Raw genomic sequence first — 17,725 nt, 5'->3', positions numbered from 1 at the left:
CTTCACATTACCTTGTTGTGTCGATATGAGCTACTTGTCGAGCTAAGCTACCTAGCCATTACACACTCCACCAGGGGTGTCGTTCATGGGGGTAAAGTGCGACTGAGTCACCAGGGTCCCATGTGTATAGGGGGCCCCCACACACAGTCTGATTTGCGGTATGAAGATAGCTGGGGAGGGGTCCACTAGAGCTGATTGTACATTGGGCCCAATATGTGCTGCTACGCCCCCCCTGCACTACACACTACAGTAGCGCCCCTTGGGGTTAGGGCTTAGGCTTGGGCTGTGTGAACAGCTTGTCCGTAGCTCATCTTGACAGTGCAACCCAACTTGACAGAGCACACCTCCCTGACAGCTCATTTGTGTGAGAGGGCAGCAGAATGATGGCCATTTTTTTGAAGATGGTTTTAGCGGAATTGGTTGTCGTTTAAATATAGTGGGTGGGGTTTTTTTTTCAGCTTATGGGAGGTGAGATTTTGCTTGTTCTGTCATTGTGAAAAAAATAATATAAGCTCTCCTCCTTGTGTGATCAACTCTGAGGAATAGCCTATACATTATTATATTGCTGATAAGCAGTGCAGCATTGAGACAGATCCAAACTCAGATACACAGCATGAAGGACAGTCATTTGCCATCTACAATATGATGAGAGCCTACGTGTAGATAAAATTGTAAAATGGATACATAAGTACACACAAACACGTGTACGCACGCACGCACGCGCGCGCACACACACACACACACACACACGCACACACACACACACACGCACACACACACACACACACACACACACACACACACACACACACACACACACACACACACACACACACACACACACACACACACACACACACACACACACACACACACACACACACACACACACAAAATAAACACCTAAGTCATTTGGGTAACTGTGGTGTAACCTTTATGGAAATCCTCATCATGTGTAACAGTTAATTTGCAAACATTTTCCATCTGAATTACAATAGCAGTCCGAGGGGAGGAAAAACAAATAAAGTAAGTAAAGACAATGTTTGCAGAATTGTGGATTCAGATAATTGGATGCTGAACGCTAACATTTATTCCCGAAGTGAATGTCATGAGGTTGAATGAGATGACGGAAATTGCTTGCATTGAATTAATATGCGCTTTCCGCCTGAATGGAGATAAATATACACCCTCCGAGGATAAAATAAATGACAAGTGTACGGTATATGCAGTGTTCATTCAGCACCTGCAGAGTAGGGTCAACAAGAAGAGTATTAAAATCAACTGTGTTAAATTAGCACTGCGGAATTCATTGTGTGGTTATTAATGCAGAATACTGCCATAGACCTACTGTATATTAAAAAAGGGTCTCTCTCAGCACTTTGATGTGTGCTTTTCTTAAGAAGTACCAGCTTGTCGTGATGAGAGTGCCTTTGAGTCGACCCTTCTTAAGATGTAACCTTCGTACGTCACCTCCTGTCCCCTTCAGAGGTTGCACTTGATACAGAGTGAAGCCTGTGTACTTTTTAGTGGGCCTTACCTGTCACCTTACAATGCTCCTCTTCACATGTCGGCTATTAGCAGTAATCTGCGGTGAGGGGGCAACCAATCAACCAAGCAATCTGTATTCAGGGGCTGCAATCTGGGAGCCTGGCCTTGCCAGACCCAAGTGCTCTGATCCAAAACGTATTCCTTCCAATCAGGGCACGGTAAGCCCAGGTTACCACATTATTCCAAATTACTTGTGCACTTAATCAACTTCAACTTTTTATTGTCCCCAAAGGGGCAATTAAATGTGCATCGAGACACCAAGAAACGTACACTACCTACAGACGGATAACAAGACAGGACAAACCCTAATGCGCAGTGTGGCCATATAAAGATTAAAATGACCATAAATAAGGTTATGAAAGAGAATAAAAGCATCATAAATAAAATAAAATAAAAAACCTCCACCATCATAAAATCATCATAAAATGCTATAAACCATGCTATTCAAAGCATCAAGTCAAGTGATCAGTTGAGGATCTTGAGTTTAGCATGGAAATGGCTCTGGGGACAAACGAAGGGAGCCTGAATGGTGAACCGGATGGAAGTTGTTGTAATTAACTCATCCACATCACTGAAGATTGAAAGAGCTAGTTAAAATGGTCTCATTTAGTGAATGGCTGGAACAGATACAGTATGTGGTGCCGGATGGTGGCTTTCGTGGTGCTGCCCACCGCACATCCACCGTCCCACCTTGGATCATCTCTCAAGGACTCATGTGAAGGTCATCAGAAGGCTTTTTAGAAATTATTTGATCATTTTCCTTTACGTCTGTGCCTTAAGCTTTGAGCAATTAGTTCCTCCATGATCTCCTCTTGAATATTTAGCAGTGTGATTTTGTTAGATATGTGGTGTTTTTTATGGTGTTGAAAATATACTACTGTATATTGATTTGAGCAGTTCATTTGAGTTTTGACAGATACAAAAACATAGATGTACATATCTAGGACAGTCATGTGATGTACTGTACGTTTATATGCCACATATATGCCCTGAGTCATACACATCTTTGTATGTGTGCAGAAAGGAGTTGAAGGCAAGGCCCCAGTAAAGCCTCTGAGGGCTGTCAGGTTGCCCATCATTCTTAATCCACCTGTCCTACCCTGTAGCATCTCCCAAGGGCTCATGTTCAGCTCCTCACAAGGCTTTTACACGGCCTCTTCTCTACACCCCCTCCTGCACACATATATATACTGTACATACAAACATACATGCATACATACATGAATGTATGGTGCATGGAATCCATATTTTTTTCCACCGATGATATGTAGCCTCTTACTGCAGATGGGGTTGCTGGCGGGCCTATTTAATATTTGCTGGAAATGTTCAACTACATCATAACAACATTGCTATGCTATGACAGTACCGAGAGACACAGATTGAGACATAGTCATTACAATTTTGGTGACAGTAAGGTTATAACAGAGACTAAGTTATAAGGAGTTAAACCAAAGATTCTTTTCATTCGAACTGTCTCTGGTTAAACACTGCATTGTATTCAAAACTGCACAGCTAAATATGTAAAGAAGAAATTTGTCCTTATATCAGTTTGCTTTTTTGGAGGATTTGCACACAACGCAGCTCTGTGGACCTATGTGATTCTACACAGTGTATATTTCTACATATGGTGCTAAGCTGTGTTATTGGGGAACAGTAACAGAGGAGGGCCTATCTGAAAATCTCTGTAGCTCTCAAAGAGTGTGTGTGTGTGTGTGTGTGTGTGTGTGTGTGTGTGTGTGTGTGTGTGTGTGTGTGTGTGTGTGTGTGTGTGTGTGTGTGTGTGTGTGTGTGTGTGTGTGTGTGTGTGTGTGTGTGTGTGCGTGCGTGCGTGCGTGCGTGCGTGTGTCTGCGTGCGTGCGTGTCTGCGCGCGTGTGTGTGTGTCTGCGTGCGTGCGTGCGCTGTGCATGCGTGTGCACTGAGCAATGTGCATGCATGTGCTGTATAGGGTACGTGTGTGTGATTCATCACGAGTGGGTCTCTACTGCGCTGCAGCTCTTAGATTTACGGGCCATTTTTATCCCTGCTGTCCTCTGACCTTTAGCGCCGCTATCACACACTGAAGCAAATATCCATAAATGTAGTGGACTGGATCTTGTTATCTTTTGCACAACCATTTCTTATACTGTATATATTCAGTGAGCACAGCATATTTGTAGACGCACAGCGCGTCCGTGTATGTAAATAAGCTGCAGATGAGTGAAGGGTATGGCACATCTCCATGAAGCCACGGTTAATTACATTTTCCGGACACCCATTTCACATATGTAGTTTTCTGACAAATCCAGTCCAAGCTCACAAAAGTAACAGAGAACCTTCATCATAATGCACTGGACGCTAGTGAATGGTAAAAGCATGAAGCCTATATTGAAGAAGCTATCCATATGTATTGGAAATCCTGGGTGTCCCAAAAAAATGTACTGTACTTTACATCATTGTTGTTTATTAAAGTTAATGTAGTTTTGAAAGTGTCATTGAATGAAAAGACATAATTGTTTTGTTCTCAAACAGATATCCATTCCTGGACAGGCACTGCTGACAATGCAAACCATACACAATTCTCTTGGTATTTTATGTATACTCCTTACAATATGATTAGGTACAGTGTGTATAAGCTACATTTTTTTTGCACATTCGTGAAATATTCGCATTGTAACATTCACTACATATTCAGTGACCAGAGAGTATCTCAGTGTGTTTAAATGCAGACAAAAGAGAACAATGAGCATTTACATGAAATACTGCATAAGAGGGGCTTCCAAAGCTTACAGAACTACAATTTCTAACAGAGAACCTTCTTCGTGTTGTGAAAAGTAGTAAATAGTACAAGTACACCTGTATTTGATCGAAAAAAATGTGTATGATATTATGAAAGCTATGAAACAGTGAGAAAAGGTAATCCACACAAAGCACATTATTATCAGGACCTATCAGGCTAGCTACAGTAGCAACGTCTGTTCTGAGGCAGATATTTCTATTCCCCCCTAAGCATGTACGAGATTTAGCACTCCGCTCCTCTGTACAGTGCATACACTTAATCTGCTCTGGTGGTGGTGATGGTGGTAGCTGTCGCTGTTACTGGGCTGAGATGGAAGGCTTTCGAAGCAAGCCAGGCGAAGAAGCGAAGCGAGAAAAGCTCAGAGGAGGAGGAGGAGAGTTACTCTGCAGTAGAGGAGAATGGAAGTGAAGGGAAGTGAAGAGAAGAGAGGAGAGGATAGGACAGCGCAGGGGCCTAGCATGGCTGTTTACAGATGAATAACTGGGTCAGTTTAGACATGACACTCCCCATCATCTCAGCTCAGCTCTGCTGTGCTGTTCACTGCTCACTGTTCAGCTTTTCAGCAACTCCACCTCTCTGCCCCTGCCTTGCTTCGCCTCGCCTCGCCTCGCCTCCTTCTCCTCTCCAGTACGAGCCACTCTCGGTGCAATCCCAATGGGACGGGATATCACTGCATGAATTTCTCATGCAACGCAGTCCGACTCCTACATGTGGCAGCCTTGCGATTCATCTGTTGCCATACACTACGTACATATTTAATATGTATGAAACCAAATAAAGCGGCATTGGGATTTGACTGATGTGTGGTGGCTTCATGTAGAAAAAAAACATGTTTTTTTTTTTTTGCTCTTGTCAGAGCTTGGTAACTATGCCCTCTTGTGGAAATGGAGTCGTTTTGAAATGTGAGTGTGTGCGGAGGACGTACGTAGGTGGGGAAGATGTGTGCAGGGAGTGATAGAGATGAGCATCCTGCCTCTGGGAAGGTTGTCCTCTCCAAAACCAACAGACAGACTGCAGCGTGATTTCCTTGTGCTTTTTTAGTCAGTCGCTCGTGGCACAGTGAGTATCTCTGGACTCAACCAACCGCTTACCCCTCGTCTTATCTCTGGCTGCAGCAACCCGTTGGTTGGTTGCTAACTTCCCCTCCAGGGGTGTTCTATGCTGTATACAGCTCATCAATCGCCACCAGACAAAGACGCCCCATTAAAAATGCATCAAGGTCTTTTCTCATTAGTGGCCGCCACAATGGTGGCTGGATATCGGTCCCAAAAAAAAAATCATCCGGATGAAAATAATCAGGCCTCTGGACATCTATAATGGATGCCTTGATCAGGTCCTCCGGTGAGTGGCCCTTTGTGTGAAGACCTCACGCTGTGCTGAGGTAACCCGGAGGTCAACTGCACCCACTTTCAGGGCTTTTAAAGAAAGTCCCTGGCCTGATGGAGGGCTTTAAAGGCTGACATCGGCGTGCCATGCTGCTTCACGCTCCTGAGAGGAGGCAGAGAGGGCATCGTGTGCTACAGTTACTACTGGTGCCCCCCCTTTGGAACACATGAGTAGCCCTGTGACTCCTCATCTCCAGCGAGAGAGGCTCTGCTTCCGCCCCGGAGCCAGACCAGATCGTCCAGATAGACTCCCCATTAGCATATAAACAGCCTTCTGCATCCCTGTCCTTCCCACACCCCCCACTTCTTTCTGTGTCAGTAGGGTTTTCAGAGAAAGAGAATGCAGGGGAGAGAGAGAGAGAGAGAGAGAGAGAGGGAGAGAGAGAGAGAGAGAGAGAGAGAGAGAGAGAGAGAGAGAGAGAGAGAGAGAGAGAGAGAGAAACAAAACAAAACAAAACAAAAATGACCCTTGTGCTTGACTTCTTCAAAGGGGGGTCCGCCCATGTGGGCTGAATAACTGTTTGTAAGAGGTCAAGGTGCATGGTTATGCCTTAAAGAGCCTTTCCCCACCTGACTGCAGGCTCTGAAACCGCAAGATGAACAGATGCAGTGTGCTGTACTGTACGGTAGCTGTGTATTAGGTGGCTGCTGAGCTAAACGATGCTCCGGCGTGACAGTATGCATCTCAGCACCTGCCGAGAGCAGGGGGAGAAGGTGTGTCAGACTCAGCTCTCCGCACGGCTTGAAGGGCCGACCGCCATCTGTTGTGGTCACGGCCAGGAAATCCAGCCTATTCTGCAACAACGAGCGCCTGAGGAGAGACACACATCTATGGAGTTAGCACCTTATACAAAGTACACAGATCAAGAGTAACAGTATCGTGTTTGATTAACAATCATGCATGTTACATGTTATCTTGAAATTGTATGAAATGGTAACACGAGGATGCCAAGCTCAGGCCTGGCGCCCAAATCTGGCCTGTTGTGTAATTCTATTCGATTTAATTTCAAATGTGTACAGTTGGCCCAAATGTTTGCATTGATACATTAATACATTGCTTGCATATGATACTGTATAGTACAGTGCCGTGAAATCTCACTACTCAGGTATATACACTGCATGTGCAGGCACTACTGGGAACGAGAGTCGAAGTGAAATGTGTCTCCTGCTAATTTCAATCCGTTTTTTGAGTAAACATTGACATTTTTCGTTTTGGCCCTTGGAGAATCTGAGTTGCAGAGCCCTGTACACAACAGAGCCCCATAACAGATCTCTCAAATGTGCTAATATGCCCACACTATGATACACAATAACAAACAACACGGTAAATGATGAACAATCAGACAAGTTATACAACTTCACGTCCTATGAAACCGTAACAGAGTAGGCAGACCTTATCTGCTCTGTATATTAGCCGAGTTCTCTGATCCTGGCCCTTTACGGTACACAACACTGTGTACTCTCAGAAGCAAGCAGCCCTAGCAGACTTGTCATTGTCTGACTTTGATGTGCCACTCCCTCCGCTCCTCACTGTTCGTGTAGCTCTAACAGGGTTTGCCAAAGGGGGTCTGACTGAAATACTTTTTTGAAAGTAGGTCAGTTAGGTTTTGGGGCTTACCCACACACTTTCACACCGTGACACTCGAAAATTGTGTGAGTCATTGGCCTAGCTGCCATGATGATACCTTTGTGTTGTTGTGCACTGCTCGTGTGCTTGCTTACCTCCCGTGGGTGGTTTTTGGTGGGGGAAGTGTCTTTCCGAATGCTGCTCAAAGACTGAAATGTGTTCTTTCTCAGATACCCAGAGTGAATAATGCAGTACAGAGACTTGTGCTGTTTCAGCACCACCGAACTGTGCCGCGATTGAAAGTGAAAACGATGCACTGCTCAGTATGTCCTTTTATATAATCTATGTTGTTCACTTTACTGTGCGGACAAAAATGTTAAGTTTTTTTATCATCCCATTCGTTAATTTTCCTTCAAGCATTTGTAAGGATGTGAAAGCATTAAACTCGTCATGTTTGCGATGTGCTTGTTTGCTCAGTGAGGGCTCAACAATAATGTGCTGGTGGTGGTGTGCCAAAACTCCACTTAGAAGAGGAAACTCTCAAACGCTCTAGCTTTTAAATCACAAGTGTTATGCGTTCTCCTCCTTGAATGACTTTCCTTTAAAGCTACGACAGCAATTCATTTCAGTGAAAGATGCTATTGCCAAGCTCCGAGCTTGGCTTTTTATAATATTATGCAATGCCTCCTCGTGATACTGTATCTCCACACTCAATAATGTGTGCGTGCATCGTAAATAAGTGACTGAATTTTAAAAAAGCATTTGGTGAAAGTGAAAGTTCTGCTGCAGTGGAAGTAGTGTGTGTGTGTGTGTGTGTGTGTGTGTCTGTCTGTCTGTCTGTCTGTCTGTCTGTCTGTCTGTCTGTCTGTCTGTGCGTGCCTGCATGCCTGCATGCCTGCATGCGTGACTGTGAGCTTGCGTGTGTGTCTGCACATGTGTGTGTGTGTGTGTGTGTGTTTCAGTGCCTCTCCCTGAAGCATGGTACAGCCAACCTTTTAGGGGGGAAATGTAGGCGCGCAAAATGCAATTACTAAACCACATTTCTCAAACGGTGCTTACTTGCACGTCCAGAATGCTTAGCGTGCCTGCATGTCAGTGGATAGGGTGCTGCCACTATACCATGTCGGACGGCCACCACGGCCACCTGATCTGCCACCTCTCAGTTTCGCCCATATCATGAAAGTAGGCAAGTCACCCCTCTTGCCTGAGCAGGATCGGATGGTGAGGAGGACATGGGGGAGCGGAGCATGTCATACCTCCTGTACAACCTAGTCCTGTTCCTGATCTGGACGATCCATGTCCCTTCTCCCTGTCCCTGTCCCTGTCCTACCCTGCATTGCCCCTCACTCTGCTGTGCCCAGACTGCCACGCCTGCAGAAGAGAACATCTCTATGTAATATAACAACAACAACAACAACAACAACAACAACACAACAACAACAACAACAACAACTGGATTTGTATAGCACAATTCATATAAGACATGCAGCTAAGTGTATTTGCCCCTCACTCTGCTGTCCCTACAGCCTGCCACGCCTGCAGAAGAGATCTTCCACGTAACATGATAATAATAATATTCATAATAATCATACTTACTCGTATAGCACAATTCATACAAGACATGCAGCTTAATGTGCTTAACAGTTCGATGAACGGCAACAATATTGAAACAAAAACAATGAAATGAAGTAAAAGAACTGATTAATAAATAAGGAATAAAATAAAATGAAGTTGAAAGAAATATAATACGGTTGATAAAAAGAAGACAAGTAAAGGCAGCAGAGGATGTAGATGTAGAAGATGTAGATGAGTGGTCCAGGTTTAGAGCAGACGTATGGGTCAGTGTTGCCAGATTGGGCTGGTTCCCGCCCAATTGGGCTGCTTAGGATGGCCGTGTGCGGGTAAAAATGGCATTTATCAGAAAAATCTGCCCACTTTTTGCCATAGAAATCAATAGAATTGGGCCGGATTTTGTGCTTCTAGGTGGGTTTTCAGCCTCATCTGGCAACCCTGGCATGGGTTTGGAGAATGTTTTGTTTCCCTGTACCAGCCAGTCCTGTGCCTGCCCCTGTCCCAATGCCACGCCGCAGTGCCCCCGCTCTGCTCTCTCTCTCTCCCTCTCTCTCTCTCTCTCTCTCTCTCTCTCTCTCTCTCTCTCTCTCTCTCTCTCTCTCTCTCTCTCTCTCTCTCCCTCCTCTGTCTGCCTGGCTGAAGAGTAAATCTTCCACATAAATGACCCGCCTTGGTTTATGTGCTTCCCCCTCCGGTTGGGAAAATGTTTAGTGACATGTTTCATAACTGAACTCTGTGTGTGTGCGTGTGTGTGTGCGTGTGTGTGTGTGTGTGTGTGTGTGTGTGTGTGTGTGTGTGTGTGTGTGTGTGTGTGTGTGTGTGTGTGTGTGTGTGTGTGTGTGCGTGCGTGCGTGCGTGCGTGCGTGCGTTTATGTGCGTGCGTGCGTGTGTGCGTTGGTGCGTTTGTGTGTTTGTGTCATCAGGAGTGTGTAGGGGTGCTTTTTCTTGTACGTCTGTGTGCATTTGTCTACTACAGTATGCCTTTGTGCTGTGTGTTCATATGTGTGCTTGAAAGACAGACCGCGCTTGTGTGTAGGCGTGTGTGTGTGTGTGTGTGTGTGTGTGTGTGTGTGTGTATGAGTGCATGAAAGACAGATTTAGTGTGTGTGTGTGTGTGTGTGTGTGTGTGTGTGTGTGTGTGTGTGTGTGTGTGTGTGTGTTTCATGTGTATGAGTGCATGAAAGACAGATTTAGTGTGTGCGTGTGCGTGTGCGTGTGTGTGTCAGATGTGCTCAGTGCTCACATAGCTGGGCAAACTGCTGAGTGTGCTGTTGTCAGGCAGGAGCCGTGAGGTTGACACTGAGCCGGAGCCGAAGCTGGAGCCGGAGCAGAGCAGTAAATACTAATGATGGCAGTGACACAGCGCTTCTCCTCCCTCACCCTCCTCACTCACTCACTCACTTCTCCTCCTGCCCTCCTCCTCATTCACTCACTTCTCCTCCTGCCCTCCTCCTCATTCACTCACTTCTGCTCCCTGCTCACTCACCCATTCATTCACACACACACACACGCACGCACGCACACACACACACACACACACACACACACACACACACACACACACACACACACACACACACACACACACACACACACACACACACACACGCACTCATGGATAGTAAACTGGACTGGTCAGTTAACATGCAGTCTACAAGAAAGGACAGAGCAAGTTTTACTTTCTGAGGAAGCTAAGATCCTTTAATGTCTGCAACAGACTCCTCCAGATGTTTTACCAGTGTGTCATGGCTAGTGTGCTTTCATTTGTGCTGTGGCATGCTGGGGCGGGAGCATTAGGAAGAGAGATGCTGGACGTCTGGACAAGCTGGTGAGGAAAGCAGGATCTGTTGTTGGTACAGAACTGGAGGCTCTTAGTACCACAGCTGAAAAGAGGACATTGGGCAGATTGGACTCTATAATGGACAATGACCATCACCCCTTGCACTCAGTCTTTGCCAACCAGCGAAGTCTGTTCAGCCACAGATTCCTCGCCATTCCCTGCAAGACTGACAGGCTGTGTAAGTCCTTTGTCCCCAGGGCCATCCAGCTATTTAACTCAACAACTCAGAAGAACACACCGAAAGAGATTGTTATTGGTGATTGGACCGCATAAATCCAAACAGAGCAGTGTGGGTAGGATAGTGTTTGGCTGTGGCACCTCACAGCATTACAGTTCTGACATCTCAGCAGTAGGCCCCCTCATCCTTGCTGCTTGCTTTTAATTCAGGATTCTGAAGGGTTTAATATCATCCCTACCAAAATATGATTTGATCTCTGTCAAACCATCAAGGGTGAATAAAATGCACAGTCTTCAGATTCAGTTTGTTCGTTTTTTTTTTTTACAAGTTTGAGTTTGTTTTGCCCCTGGTTGTTGCTGTGCCATGGTGCTTGTGTGTGTGCGTGTGTGTGCGTGTGTGTGTGTGTGTGTGTGTGTGTGTGTGTGTGTGTGTGTGTGTGTGTGTGTGTGTGTGTGTGTGTGTGTGTGTGTGTGTGTGTGTGTTTGTGTGTGTGTGTGCATTGGCATATCGTAATATCGTATGTCTGTACAGTATGTATACTGTAACACTTTTATGTTTTCTTCATGTTTGTTCTTCCTGTAGGTTGTCTGGAGTTCTGAGTCTCTATTTACATATATAATGTCTTTCTGGACCAAGCACATTTGTAATATGTTTCTGTTTTTCTCTCTGTGTGTGCCCTTCCTGTAGGTTGTGTTGGTGTTTGCCCTCAGCATCGGAGCACTGGGAATTTACTTCATAGACTCCTCAGAGTAAGTACGACCTGCTGTCAGAAAGATGTGCACAAAACACACATAATGAAAAAAGTTACCGCAAAGGTCATAGGGGCTTGCATGGCTTCTCTTCAGGGAAATCTTAGTATGTGTTTTTTGTTGTTATTGTTTTGTTTTCCTCTTGTCTCTGGTTTGCAGAGGGTTAAGAGTTCTAGATCCGGTAGAATGTTGAAAAGGAAGTGGAAAAACATGTCATGCGTTCATTCAGTCCTCTTGCTAATTAGCTTCCTAGCTTCCTAATTAGCCTAGCATACTGTATCTGTCTAATGATGTTCGGGCTAATGAGGATCCGCTTGTTCGCTAAGCAGTTGGACCACTGTACTGTACCTGTGTGGCAGTGGTTGTAACTTTCCGATGCCAGCATCTCCTGCCGCTGCTGGTTGGGGGGTAAATTGGTGGTATTTTGGGTAAATGAGATGTGTACGAAAACCTGATGTTGTTATTGTTGCCTCCGCCAAGGAGGATATGTGATCATCATCCGAGTTTGTGTGGGTACGTTCGCGGTGCATGTGTGTTTCTGTCCGCCAGAGGATGGAGGTGCACTCTCTGAGCGTTTTTTTTTTCGTTATGGGGCGACAGTGGCAAAACAGAGATTTTGGCGAGCAACCAGAGAGGAGGGAGAGAAAGTTGTTTTGATTGGATTTTGGCTCTCCTGACCTTGTTGAAGTGTCCTTGAGGAAGACACTGAACCCCAAACTCCCAGTGGGCTGGATGGTGGCTTGCATATTTGTGTGAATGTGTATGTGTAGCCTACCATATGAATGGGCTTTATCAGTTTTCAGCATTAGCAAATAAAGTGGTTAAGTGCTCTAACAATTACAGGCAGTATAGTAATGTAGTCTGTTGAACACATTTAAAAAAGGAGTTTCTTAATATCCTAGAAATACATCCTTGCAATCCCAGTTCTTTGCCCCTCGTTTTCCCTTGAATATGTAGGCGACTTGAACTTGTACTTATTTAGTCCATGAACTAGACTATGAAAAAAAGACTAAGCTAAGATTCAGCTACCCTACCCTACACGTCTATATTAATGACTAATTAAAATGTGGGGCAAGTGTTGCATTCTAGACTGCGACTTAAATCAGGGTTTGCAGAATTATAGATAGTGTACATCTGAGAGATGAAGTAAATAGAGCATTGCATGTAAAACAACAGAATAGCAATTATTTCACAAATATGCGTATGTATTCACTGTGTTTTTGTTGTATTGTCTTGAGGAACAGCCTGAACAAGAACATAACCATCCTAATTGTATAACCGTTTAAATTTTGCTGATGTCCGTAATGTTGTAACATGTAACTCGGCAGTCCAAATGATGGTTTGTGTGATGTTATGAAAGAACTGTCTGAGTATCAGCTTAAAGGTGCTCGAGATGGTTAGCAGCCACCACAATACAATACTGGTAATGAAAGGGAACCCAGTGTTAGCGCCCATTGCACTGCTCATTGTAAATAACCAGGCTTCTCGCTCTCTTTTTTTCAATGGAGCAAAGCAGATCAGTTTCCATGGTAACATCTGTGCGCACATTCTTGGTAGGCTAGTCGCTTCCCACCGTTGGAGATCCCTCTCACCCACCCTGGTGACTGACTGGCAGGCGGATAATGTGGACATGCAGAGAATGACTAGAGGAGCGACACACACACACGAGCACACACACACACACACACACACACACACACACACACATACACACTCTCACGCACACGCACACACACACACACACACACACACACACACGCATACACATGCACACACACGAACGCATCCTCATGCACGCACACACACACACACACACACACACACACACACACACACACACACACACACACACACACACACACACACACACACACACACACACACACACACACACACACACACACACACACACACACACACACACAATCATATTCCATGTACAATGCCACACACACACACACACACACACACACACACACACACACACACACACACACACACACACACACACACACACACACACACACACACACAATCATATTCCATGTACATAAATACATGTATGTATTCTGCGCACGTCACACTGAGGAAGCACAGGAGCGTAACATTGGCGATGCCTTTGGCTGGCGTACCGTGTGTGTGTGCAGCCTTTAGATTATGTCTCCCCTTGAGGTGGCGGAGACCTGACGGCTGCAGGTGCCCCTTAATCACATCACCCCCATCAGCTCATCCTGCTCCAGGTGACGGAGAGAGGAGAGAGAGGCTGGGTGGGGGGTTGCTGGGTAAGGGTAGCCTTCATGTAGCCCGATTATCATTGACGTCCAAATCTCTTCAAGACTTGGTCTGACCAAGAGCATAACAATTAACATTTCCCAAACGTCAACTTGGAACAGCCTCCCTTGGTTTGCTTATGGTTGTTTTCTTACCGACAAAGTGGGAGGAGCTACCGTATTTGGGGGAACTCAGAAAGTACTTGCATTGCTCTTGACCTGACTAGTTGCAACGCTGAAAGTGTTGCGTCACTAGGAATGCAAAGCCTGGCTAGCCTTCATGGTTCCTGGGAGAACAAAAAAATCATGTGATGATGCTTTGTAACTGTCAGTTTTGATTTTAAGATTAATTGAATTGATTTTAGGACCAAATGTACTGTATACACAATATGGTGTCACATCGTCAATAACAGCAACATATGTCAGACTGTATCACATAAATATTCCAGTGGAACCAACAAACAAAGAAAAATAAAAAAGCAGATTCCCATGACACGCAACACTGTGCAAAAGTGAACACATTCAGATCCATTTCATGCACACTATACAACAGTACCACACCATCATATGGTTCCAGGATTAATCTAGCGTTGGATTTATCTTTGTTGGCTCAACAGTAGGACCATGTACTGTATAAAAACACAAAATGAATCCAGCATGTGGGTTTATTTTTTAATCTGAAGCAGGAGGGGTATACATGTGGATTTGATTCAAATTGATGTCTGTGTCCAGACTTTTAAAAAGTGACATATAAGCTGTGACAGATAACCCTGCCACCACTGCCACCTCTCAGAGAGCAGGGCATGGCGGTCTTAATCCCCCAGAATATGCCCCGCTCAGAGACGAGAGTGTTTTTTTTACAAGTGGTTTTGGAGAGACGCTTCACTCAATCCAGGCCCTTATGCCCCTGACGCCCCCTTACATCTTGCCGTAAACAGTTTGGCACCACTCTATATGCTGTAGAGAGACAGCATCTTCTTCTATACAACTATTCAACTATTCAACTATTCCAAGGCATAAACAAAGAGAGTGATGTAGGGGCATAAAGATTGAATGAAAAAAAAACCATCTACCTGAATAAAATGACTATATACATGTTGCCATATAATGATATTTATAGCTCTTCTCAGATCTTTATACACTCTTACACAATACACTCTTACACTCTACATAATCATTTCTCATGAGTAAAATGAGTAGGCCTCTATATGACAATAAGCTTGTGCTGCGTTCCCCTGGTCCAAGGTAGTGCGGTTTATCACATGCTGAGCAGAATCTAAATGCCGGTGTAAATTGGAGGGGGAATATTGCATCCGGATCCAGAGGGGATTCTGGAGGCGTTATTGAGTGGTACAGTGCGGTATACAAGGTTGTACACCAACACAGTATGTACACAGAATGCATTGCAAGGATGAATGAATGCCTCTCGAATGGGTGGAATTTTAGTGTTATTGGGCCATGAGAGCTATTGTTTTCTGCATTGCAAGACTGTGCAACTATTCAAGTGTAAATTAAGTTGCTGCGCTGTGCTGATACTCCATAGAATAAAGAAGTGGATGCAACCGTGTAAGCTTCACAGAATAAACAAGTTCTGAGAACAAGCAGGGCAGTTGAATTGAGCATAGACCATTGCTGCGTAAATGTTGACATTGTAATTCTTGGTCACATCAACAAATCCTGCCTCTCTCAAGTTATTTAGGCTAGAATGTGCCCACAAAGTGTAAGTCAAATTGCGTAAGGGGGCCAAGTCGACACCCTGCCTGCTCCATCATATATAATGTGAAAATGTCTGCTGGGCTGCTATTATGGTGTATTAGTATCAGAATATTTGTCAGTGTTTGAAACTAGGGGTGTAAATAATAATCGATATGTATCAATGCATTGATTTTGAAGTCGATGATTGAATCGCATCGTATCGTGGGACATTCTTTAGTATCGGAAAGAATCAAGTCGCTGACCCCTGCCCAATCCCCTTGCTCCATAACATAATAGAAGTGGAAAAGTAATTGGAAAAAAACAATCTAATCGTATCGTATCGTGGGGCATTGTTAAGTATCGAAAATAATTGATTCGCTGCCTTAAGAAATCGAAATCGCAACGTATCATCATGGAGGCTGTGATTTACACCCCTAGTTGAAACATTAATAAAAACAGGAGTTACTATGAAATGTAGGTACGTATGTCTAATGAGAATGTGTTATCTCCTGTTATTTTGCAAAATGCATCTTCTCTCCCACCTAAAGATGTTCCATCTCTGTAATGGATGAAGTGTTTTTAGATGCCCATGTGTCCTAGACCCTACAGCAGGGGTGTCAAACTCATTTTGGGCCGGGGGACGCATACAACCCATGTGGACCTCAAGCGGGCCGCATTAGTAACATCATCGCAAAAAAAAAAAAGACGTAAAGCAGAGGATTAGTGTTCAGTACTATCACGTTTTTAGTGTGTTGAATATGTACAGTAGAAAGCAATGCAATACTGATATAATCCTATGCAAAGTTCATTCATTCATTGGCAACCGTCAATTAATTAAATATGGGACAGTTAATTTTGTCAGGGGGTCTGGGGGTTTTCCCACAGAAAATTTTGTATTTCTTATATGTAATTTCCTGCATTTTCACGCATTCTACCATCCCGTTTCCAGTTTGAGCTTAATAGGAACCAATACAAATCCAATTATATTTATTATTTAATTACAACCAATGCCAATACAATACGAATAAGAAGTATTAACATTTTATCTCTATATATGAGGTCTATAATATATGAGCTTTATCAAATGCCTGTTACAGTACAAATTCACTATTTATAATAGAAGTGTGATGTGCACTTTACTACATATATACAGTGTAACAGAGGGACCATTGGATTAATGTCATGCAGGTCTCGATTTTGCCCCGAGGGCCGTAATTGCGCATTTAGGTTATTTCATTTAAAAAAAATAAAATAAAAATGTACATCCGGGCCGGAACCCTCTGGCGGGCCGGATGTTGCCCGCGGGCCGTATTTTTGACACCCCTGCCCTAAAGCGTTGTCTGTAATGGGCTATGGTCAGCCGCCGCTGCCATGCTGAGAGCAATTATGGCGCTTAGAGTAGCAGACCAAGAGCGCATGAGCTGTGAGAAACAGTGACTACACTGGAGTGGTGAGTAGCACCACAACTCTGCCCTCAGACTCAAACCTTACTGTGCTGTAGGGTGCATTTCAAAACATGATGCCTCCATCCTCATGCCCTTGATTCGTCGTAAAGAAGAAGGAGGCAAGGAGTCAGAGAGCAATTAAACTACTCAGGGGTGAATTTATCAAAAGTGTAGTTGCTAACATATGTTAGCTGCTTTGTTGGTTGCAATGCAATTTCCCACTGGCAACTACCCAAGTTGCTAACTGCTAACAACTATGCTTCCAAGAAATGCATCCCAGAGTAGCAGAACAGGAATGCAAGCTGCAATAAAACACCTGTGAACCCTACAGCTCTCGTTTCAGACACAAAGCTGGAGTAGGGTAACATTTCAATACATAACGCTATTATACTCATGTCCTTGATTTCTTGTTTCACTGTGTTCTCGACTCTTCTCTTGTGGAGGAAACAAAGAATGGCTCGAGGGAGGATGGATGACTCAAGCGCCACGTGCATGCCTGCTTCTTTAGCAAAGATGTTAAAAGTAAAAGTTTAAAAAAACGAAACACGGTTTCCTTTCAACACAGGTAGCTTATCTGAGTAACCAGTAGACCTGTATGCTTGTCTTATGATTAGCTGACTCTGCACTGGTTGGATCAAGTTTTTGGTGGGTTCTTTTTAAGTTTTTAGTGTTTTTTCTGTAACAGCACACTCTATCCAC

The 17,725-nt window shown here is 44.3% G+C and overlaps 1 protein-coding gene across 2 annotated transcripts in view; it reads left to right on the top strand.

The window, feature by feature from the left end:
* Positions 1-17,725, top strand: part of kcnma1a (potassium large conductance calcium-activated channel, subfamily M, alpha member 1a) — a 218,536-nt gene that overhangs the window by 88,621 nt on the left and 112,190 nt on the right. For both annotated transcript variants that reach the window (XM_063191344.1, XM_063191346.1), the window contains exon 3: positions 11,555-11,616. In XM_063191344.1, coding sequence (XP_063047414.1) covers positions 11,555-11,616 — 62 coding nt within the window. The remainder of the gene's footprint in view (positions 1-11,554; positions 11,617-17,725) is intronic.

Source organism: Engraulis encrasicolus, chromosome 24, assembly GCF_034702125.1.
Source record: "Engraulis encrasicolus isolate BLACKSEA-1 chromosome 24, IST_EnEncr_1.0, whole genome shotgun sequence".
NCBI lineage: Eukaryota > Metazoa > Chordata > Actinopteri > Clupeiformes > Engraulidae > Engraulis > Engraulis encrasicolus.
Note: the sequence above shows the minus strand (reverse complement) of the source record. Positions and strands in the feature narration are given on the sequence as shown.